The 9054-nt window shown below is 30.5% G+C and overlaps 1 protein-coding gene across 1 annotated transcript; it reads left to right on the top strand.

The window, feature by feature from the left end:
* The first annotated feature begins 6033 nt into the window (after positions 1 to 6033).
* On the top strand, positions 6034 to 8755 carry LOC136781638 (uncharacterized). Its single transcript, XM_066740533.1, has 7 exons — positions 6034 to 6085; positions 6358 to 6415; positions 6542 to 6706; positions 6785 to 7136; positions 7843 to 8046; positions 8125 to 8485; positions 8550 to 8755. Exons 1-7 carry the CDS (start codon positions 6034 to 6036, stop codon positions 8753 to 8755), a joined length of 1398 nt encoding a protein of 465 aa, XP_066596630.1.
* Positions 8756 to 9054: the final 299 nt, after the last annotated feature.

The following is a 9054-nucleotide window of genomic DNA, read 5'->3' as shown; positions in this document are numbered from 1 at the left end:
CTTCCATTCTCTATTCGATATATATATTAATATATAAGCGTTACTCTTCGCGAGAGACGCATTCGCAATTATTAATTTATTGTTGTTCACCGTATGACAGAGTCATTTCTTTAAGAAACACACAAAATGTCGACTGAATTGCGAAGAAAATTTTTTACAATTAATAGCGCGAATGAGTACGATGCGTGGGTACTGGAATGTCGCGAGCATATTCGACGTTTGAGCAACGCGGATCGAGCTTTGCCCGTTGGAACGCGTCAAAAGAATTTCGCTGAAATCGCGTGTATAAAGTGTCTGTTGCTACGAGCGCAGAGAGAATTGAATTATATTAAATCAGGGGCTGGTTGTAGCAATGACGTACAAGGACTTATGTGGGAGGAGCTTGATTCGGCGTTTCGAAGTCGAATATGCAGCGGCATGGTAGTTAATAGTAATTATATAGAGCCTAAGGATCTTTTAGTAGACGCGGAAGTATTAGTGCGTACGCCTATAGATAAGGTATTTGTTAGTGCAAATAGTGTTAAGGTTAATTGTGTATTTAACGGACAATTCATCTCTAAGGACCAGAGTGATGATAAAAACATTAGTACGACTAATGCTACATTGTACAAGACTGATAATTTTAGTGATTGGTATAGGAAAAACATTTTAGACGTTATTATGCAAAAATTAAGTGAATTTCAAGAGCGTGATAGTGGATGGGCTTTACACAAAATTCATTATTTAATAGTGTTCGAGATTGGGTGGAGCAGAAAATGTTGCGAAGTAGATTCCGCATTTCTCTGTTATATCTCCCATCTCTATTGCGCTCACAATAGACGGATAGACCGACAGCGTCTAGCCGCTCTATCTGTCCCTGTCTCCGCGGCGCGCTTGCGCGCCTTCTGGCCCTGGCGCGTCGCGGCCGCGAAGGGACACTACTTGCGCGCTTGGCCACTAGGTGGCCAGCGCCCGCAGCAGCTCTCTCGCTGGCAAGATTAGTGTCGCGTAATTATATAGATGGGTCCTTGATAAGGACCCATCGCACCTCAGCCTTGCTCAACCGACTGCGTAGCAGCAGCAACCGCAGCAACGAAGCAGCCTTTTTAGCCTCAACGGCATCTTGAAGAGCGCCTCCACCGGCGAACTCATCGGGCAAATACTTTTGTAAGTATCACCCACCACCCACTGCCTACCAAGAGGGGACTACCCCTCTGCGGCATTTCCTCCCTCCTAAGGGAAATTTCTCCGAGGACTGCCCGTGAGAAGTCCAACCCTCTCCGTCCCCTCCACACTGCCTCCGAGGACTACCTCGGACCCAACCGGTAGAGTGTAAATCTTTCGAAAAAATTTTTGAAGTACGTGCACCCATCTACAAAATTTACGTCTATGTTCGTAAATTTCCGGAAGTGACGTATGAATAGTTATAATCAACAATTTAATTGAGTTCGATGAGCAGTTGGCAGCAGTTTCTTAATAGAGTTTATTAATGTGGGATGACAGTATATTGGGGCACATAAGATATCGACAGAGGTTATAATAATATTATGGTTTTAGATAAGTGTTTAACATTTATTAAATTTACTGCACTAATTAGTGAAGTAAGAATTTAATCCTTTGTGAAAATAATCTTTTTATAGGTTAATTTAAATCTGCAATATTCATTTTTACATTATTCTTTGTAAAATGATGTAAATTATAATCGTATAAAATTATATTAACTATTGGATGCATCAAACTGAATTATTTGACTTGAAACAGATTTTGAATAGTTAAAACAGCAGTCCAAAGGCATAACGAAAGGTATACTATATATGAATAGTTGTTCATACGCTACAATTATATTGTTATAATAAGTTGACATTGTTTTCAACCAAAAGATTTTTTTTTAATAGGAATGAAAATGCTGGGAAATGTTGAATGCAATGATGTTTCCTAAAACTGTTTTATGGATTTAACTGTAACATACAAAGAAAATTGTGTACAAATTTATAATGAAATCATATTTTACATTGAAAATGAAGGAAGATGATTGCAAGGTGAAAGATGCAATATATCATATTTGGAGCAAGTCAAATGAAAAAAACCTGCAGTAGATATATCCTAGTATGAATATCTCATCTTAATTGGATAATATATTGCGAACTTCAGCACACTGGTTGATTCAAGCAGTTATGAGCAGCTCCGTTAAATAAAATAAAAATGTAAACCAATAATAACCTAAAACTTCTGAAGTTATTATGGTTTATTCGCTTTCAGATAAGTATTTATTGTTTAACGAGTTATTCAAACATTAGTTAAATAAGAACACTATTCTTTGTGAAAATAATTGTGTTTCACAGGTTGATGTCACATATGAATCAAATGATTTCTTATAGCATTGAATAAAATGAAAATGTGTGTATTTTATTCACAAAACACACATACCACTATTTAATCCGATCAACTGTAAGTATTAATTCGATTAGAAGAAAATATTAACTATAAGTGGCATGACAATTCTACAAGAGTATATTTACTCATTTAAATTTTATATAGAAGCAATTGCTTTTCCAGTGCTTTAAACTATTATATTTCTGTACAGATGAATGCAGTATTGGTAAAACGCCCTTTTCTCTTCCATTTCATGTGTCTTTCTATATAATAGCTATTCAAAAGGTGGATAATAAACTTATACGGTTACATTGTAAAATTTCACATCGCAGTACAAAGAATCAATATGTAACTCCACATATTATAATTAGTCAGCTTAGAAGGAGATAAAAAAAAGTATGAATACGGTCTTTAATGAAGTTTGTTTTAATAGGGCACAGCTTTGTTCAAATATTTACATTTAATCGAAATCCATCAATTTCTCCATTAATAAAAATAAAAATGTCTGGTAAACAATTTATTTCATTTCCAGCTAATAGGTGCTATGTCATGTCGATATTAATGGTTCCATCAATGTTTCCTTTGGATATCCTCCAAGGTTCTAATAGTGGAAGCTCATCTAAAATGTAAAGGTGTCAAAATCTTAATGTGAGTAAATATGTAGTTTTTAAATTTTACCTTTTCTCGGGTTCACTTTCTTTCTTATTTTTTCAATTAAGCTACAGTTCTTATATACTGCAAATATTAAAAACTTTCTAACATTTTTTCTCGTTGGTTCTTTATCCAAATTTTTATATAACTTAGTATTATTTAACCAATTGTTGAATATTTTTGTGCTTTGACTTATGTTGCTTTTTGGTTTTTCATTTCCAGCAGCTAACTGGTTATACTCTATCAAATTGATTTTAATTAATTCCATAAGCTTATCTGCAATGTTAATTGTAATGGTTTTAAGTGAACTAAGAGCAGAGATTAATGAATATATACTTACCAAGGAATGTAGTGACAGGTGGATGTGTGCCAAGTAAGGAATGTAATGTTCTGTGATACCTTTCCTGCGCATTATTAGTTCTTTCTTTGGGAAAGTTAAACACGCTTAAAACTTCAGGGCCTATTTTCCTGATCCAAAAGCTTTCAACATAATTGATCAGTGGTTTCATTATTTCATAATGTTGCAAATTTTTCTGCAGTTCCACACTTATAATGTTTAGCCCTGTGGTAATTAATTTTGATGGGAGTAAAGGAAGATAACAAATTTTCCTGATTGCTACTAATATTGACACTTCCGTGTTAATGGCACTCCTTTTATTATTTTGGATAATTTTTAATTTTTTAGCCATTTTTCTAACAGCCTGGAGAAGAAGTAAAAATATCAATATCTTTATTAAAAGAATAATTCCTTAAGAATATTAATAAAGTATTGTACACACTTGCACATAATGAAAGTAGCACCCAATAATGTTGCATTCAGAAAATACGCTTTTTAATGAATTGTGTAACGCAAGTTCAAAATCACAATGTACATAATTAGGCTTGAAACTTGGTGGAAGCACATTTGATTTTAAATAACTAAATAAATTTGTATATGTACTAGCACTTTTGTTATTCATTAACACCCAAATGAATGGGAATACCTATATTTAAAAAATACATAATATACTAATTAAATTCATATCAATGTATAAATGTGCTCAATTTTTATATAGAACCATTGGAAAGTATGGACTCAGTCAAATATCTTAATAGCTTTCGTTTTTTAAATTAATGGACAACCCATATATTTCTGGAATTATTATTTTAAATTTATTTCAAGAATAAAAACAAAGTTAAAGTCGTGCAATATAATTTGTTTTTCCTTCGCTTATACGATTTTTTATCAATTTGATTTTTAACTTTATACTGCAGTTGCTTATATTTTCTCTTCTTCCTATGCTCTCTTTCTTAATCAATATTATCATTGAAACAGTATGTTATTGCACGAATAAGGTTTATAAAAATTTAAGAACTTACATGCAGTAAGCGATGAAGCTATATATAAGCTATTGCTTTAATTGTAAACATTTTACTTGTATAATTATTCAAGGAATCTATGATTAAAATCTTAAATCAAGAGACACGGTAGTGTCTCGACGGCAAGTACATAAAAGTAGAAAAAGTCATGCCTATACAGCCGTCGATCCTTTTTTTACAAGCGAAGCTTGTTTTTTGTGGGATATAGTTACAGGTAATATTCATTCTAAAATAAACAGATTTTATGCACAATATATATTTGATTGTTTCCATACTTTTTCAAAAGTACTAAAATTGCTAAAAATAAGGGAACTGTATTTATCTATTTACTTTTTCATATTTTTCACCCATTACTGTTAAAAACTGATAACATTTCTCAATGTTAGGTGTAGTCTTGTAAGTAGCATCTACTGAAATTGTAATACAATCAGTAAATTTGTGCAAATATTGCTCGTCAATCAATATAATTGACATATTCTCCTTTTGACTGGCTAAATGAACTTTTAGTGTATGTTTCTCAGTACCAAGTTCAAATTGTAGATATTTTTGCCAATTTTCATTATTTAAAATAGTGAACATTTGGTCCAATGCTTTTGGTTCACATGGATGATCTCTTTGCTTCCATTTATAAATAGAGCTTTTAATTGAAGAAAATGGAATTTCGGAAGTTGCTTCAGGATACCTTAAAAATATTATACTTTTTAAAACAAAACAATAATTATATTTATATATACTATATTATTTCCACTTCTTTATTTACTTCAAACATGATGCATTATAAGCTTCTCTGGATGTACAAGGAGTGTTTGCTACTATTTCTTGAATGTTTTTCTTAAAAAGGGCTACTTTCTCATAATTTTTTTCAGCATCATGATTGTGCTGTTTATTTTTGGAAAACATTTTATTTTTCATTTTAGCAGTTCCACTGCAATTCTTTTTAACACATTTTAAATATCTATTCATTTGTAGAGTGGATGAAAGATTGTAAGAATTTTTTAACACATTTACAGTTATGCATAATGCATATTACAAAATACGATGTTAAACTTACGTTGTAACCCCTTTTGAATTTTCTACTGTTTTATCTTTGTAATATACAGGGTCTTTTCCTAACGGCGGGACATAGGAGATTTCGTGTTATTTGACTATAGTACTTTTTACTATAGTCAAATTACTATTTTCCCTTTAATTTAAGTATTAATCGAAGTCACCATGATTAATTAAGTAAAATGATATTTATAATAAATAATAGAAGCAATTAAACTAAAGTAACCATTAAAGCTTAACTATCTACGCTTTTATAAATTATATTAATGTATAGTAAGTGCTTCAATGCTATAGTCAAATAACACAATCCTATGTCCCGCCGTTAGGAAAAGACCCTGTAAATATCCATCTGGATAAAGCAAATTTACACTTTTATAATAATTCATATTTATCTGCTTCGATTGAATATAACCGTCCAAATGTTATTCCACTAACAAAAGTTTTGAAGAAATAGGATATTAGCAGGTGCGACAATTTCTTAGAAATTTATTGTTCAATATTTCAATTCGATGCCAATATGTGAAATTTTTAAGAAATTGTCGCACCTGCTAATATCCTATTTCTTCAAAACTTTTGTTAGTGGAATAACATTTGGATGGTTATATTCAATCGAAGCAGATAAATATGAATTATTATAAAAGTGTAAATTTGCTTTATCCAGATGGATATTTACAGGGTCTTTTCCTAACGGCGGGACATAGGATTGTGTTATTTGACTATAGCATTGAAGCACTTACTATACATTAATATAATTTATAAAAGCGTAGATAGTTAAGCTTTAATGGTTACTTTAGTTTAATTGCTTCTATTATTTATTATAAATATCATTTTACTTAATTAATCATGGTGACTTCGATTAATACTTAAATTAAAGGGAAAATAGTAATTTGACTATAGTAAAAAGTACTATAGTCAAATAACACGAAATCTCCTATGTCCCGCCGTTAGGAAAAGACCCTGTATATTACAAAGATAAAACAGTAGAAAATTCAAAAGGGGTTACAACGTAAGTTTAACATCGTATTTTGTAATATGCATTATGCATAACTGTAAATGTGTTAAAAAATTCTTACAATCTTTCATCCACTCTACAAATGAATAGATATTTAAAATGTGTTAAAAAGAATTGCAGTGGAACTGCTAAAATGAAAAATGAAATGTTTTCCAAAAATAAACAGCACAATCATGATGCTGAAAAAAATTATGAGAAAGTAGCCCTTTTTAAGAAAAACATTCAAGAAATAGTAGCAAACACTCCTTGTACATCCAGAGAAGCTTATAATGCATCATGTTTGAAGTAAATAAAGAAGTGGAAATAATATAGTATATATAAATATAATTATTGTTTTGTTTTAAAAAGTATAATATTTTTAAGGTATCCTGAAGCAACTTCCGAAATTCCATTTTCTTCAATTAAAAGCTCTATTTATAAATGGAAGCAAAGAGATCATCCATGTGAACCAAAAGCATTGGACCAAATGTTCACTATTTTAAATAATGAAAATTGGCAAAAATATCTACAATTTGAACTTGGTACTGAGAAACATACACTAAAAGTTCATTTAGCCAGTCAAAAGGAGAATATGTCAATTATATTGATTGACGAGCAATATTTGCACAAATTTACTGATTGTATTACAATTTCAGTAGATGCTACTTACAAGACTACACCTAACATTGAGAAATGTTATCAGTTTTTAACAGTAATGGGTGAAAAATATGAAAAAGTAAATAGATAAATACAGTTCCCTTATTTTTAGCAATTTTAGTACTTTTGAAAAAGTATGGAAACAATCAAATATATATTGTGCATAAAATCTGTTTATTTTAGAATGAATATTACCTGTAACTATATCCCACAAAAAACAAGCTTCGCTTGTAAAAAAAGGATCGACGGCTGTATAGGCATGACTTTTTCTACTTTTATGTACTTGCCGTCGAGACACTACCGTGTCTCTTGATTTAAGATTTTAATCATAGATTCCTTGAATAATTATACAAGTAAAATGTTTACAATTAAAGCAATAGCTTATATATAGCTTCATCGCTTACTGCATGTAAGTTCTTAAATTTTTATAAACCTTATTCGTGCAATAACATACTGTTTCAATGATAATATTGATTAAGAAAGAGAGCATAGGAAGAAGAGAAAATATAAGCAACTGCAGTATAAAGTTAAAAATCAAATTGATAAAAAATCGTATAAGCGAAGGAAAAACAAATTATATTGCACGACTTTAACTTTGTTTTTATTCTTGAAATAAATTTAAAATAATAATTCCAGAAATATATGGGTTGTCCATTAATTTAAAAAACGAAAGCTATTAAGATATTTGACTGAGTCCATACTTTCCAATGGTTCTATATAAAAATTGAGCACATTTATACATTGATATGAATTTAATTAGTATATTATGTATTTTTTAAATATAGGTATTCCCATTCATTTGGGTGTTAATGAATAACAAAAGTGCTAGTACATATACAAATTTATTTAGTTATTTAAAATCAAATGTGCTTCCACCAAGTTTCAAGCCTAATTATGTACATTGTGATTTTGAACTTGCGTTACACAATTCATTAAAAAGCGTATTTTCTGAATGCAACATTATTGGGTGCTACTTTCATTATGTGCAAGTGTGTACAATACTTTATTAATATTCTTAAGGAATTATTCTTTTAATAAAGATATTGATATTTTTACTTCTTCTCCAGGCTGTTAGAAAAATGGCTAAAAAATTAAAAATTATCCAAAATAATAAAAGGAGTGCCATTAACACGGAAGTGTCAATATTAGTAGCAATCAGGAAAATTTGTTATCTTCCTTTACTCCCATCAAAATTAATTACCACAGGGCTAAACATTATAAGTGTGGAACTGCAGAAAAATTTGCAACATTATGAAATAATGAAACCACTGATCAATTATGTTGAAAGCTTTTGGATCAGGAAAATAGGCCCTGAAGTTTTAAGCGTGTTTAACTTTCCCAAGGAAAGAACTAATAATGCGCAGGAAAGGTATCACAGAACATTACATTCCTTACTTGGCACACATCCACCTGTCACTACATTCCTTGGTAAGTATATATTCATTAATCTCTGCTCTTAGTTCACTTAAAACCATTACAATTAACATTGCAGATAAGCTTATGGAATTAATTAAAATCAATTTGATAGAGTATAACCAGTTAGCTGCTGGAAATGAAAAACCAAAAAGCAACATAAGTCAAAGCACAAAAATATTCAACAATTGGTTAAATAATACTAAGTTATATAAAAATTTGGATAAAGAACCAACGAGAAAAAATGTTAGAAAGTTTTTAATATTTGCAGTATATAAGAACTGAAGCTTAATTGAAAAAATAAGAAAGAAAGTGAACCCGAGAAAAGGTAAAATTTAAAAACTACATATTTACTCACATTAAGATTTTGACACCTTTACATTTTAGATGAGCTTCCACTATTAGAACCTTGGAGGATATCCAAAGGAAACATTGATGGAACCATTAATATCGACATGACATAGCACCTATTAGCTGGAAATGAAATAAATTGTTTACCAGACATTTTTATTTTTATTAATGGAGAAATTGATGGATTTCGATTAAATGTAAATATTTGAACAAAGCTGTGCCCTATTAAAACA

This window comes from Prorops nasuta, unplaced genomic scaffold (assembly GCF_024137725.1).
Source record: "Prorops nasuta isolate Cenicafe-Biocafe unplaced genomic scaffold, Cenicafe_Pnas_1.2 PNAS00023, whole genome shotgun sequence".
Lineage (NCBI taxonomy): Eukaryota > Metazoa > Arthropoda > Insecta > Hymenoptera > Bethylidae > Prorops > Prorops nasuta.
This window is presented reverse-complemented; position numbering and strand designations above follow the sequence as displayed.

Excerpts from the sequence above, each read along its gene's own strand:
- LOC136781638 (XM_066740533.1), top strand. The coding sequence starts at position 6,034 with ATGAATTATTATAAAAGTGTAAATTTGCTTTATCCAGATGGATATTTA. Across the intron at positions 6,086-6,357 it reads TCCAGATGGATATTTACAGG|GAAAAGACCCTGTATATTAC; the intron begins GTCTTTTCCTAA and ends TCCCGCCGTTAG. Across the intron at positions 8,047-8,124 it reads GCTACTTTCATTATGTGCAA|GCTGTTAGAAAAATGGCTAA; the intron begins GTGTGTACAATA and ends CTTCTTCTCCAG.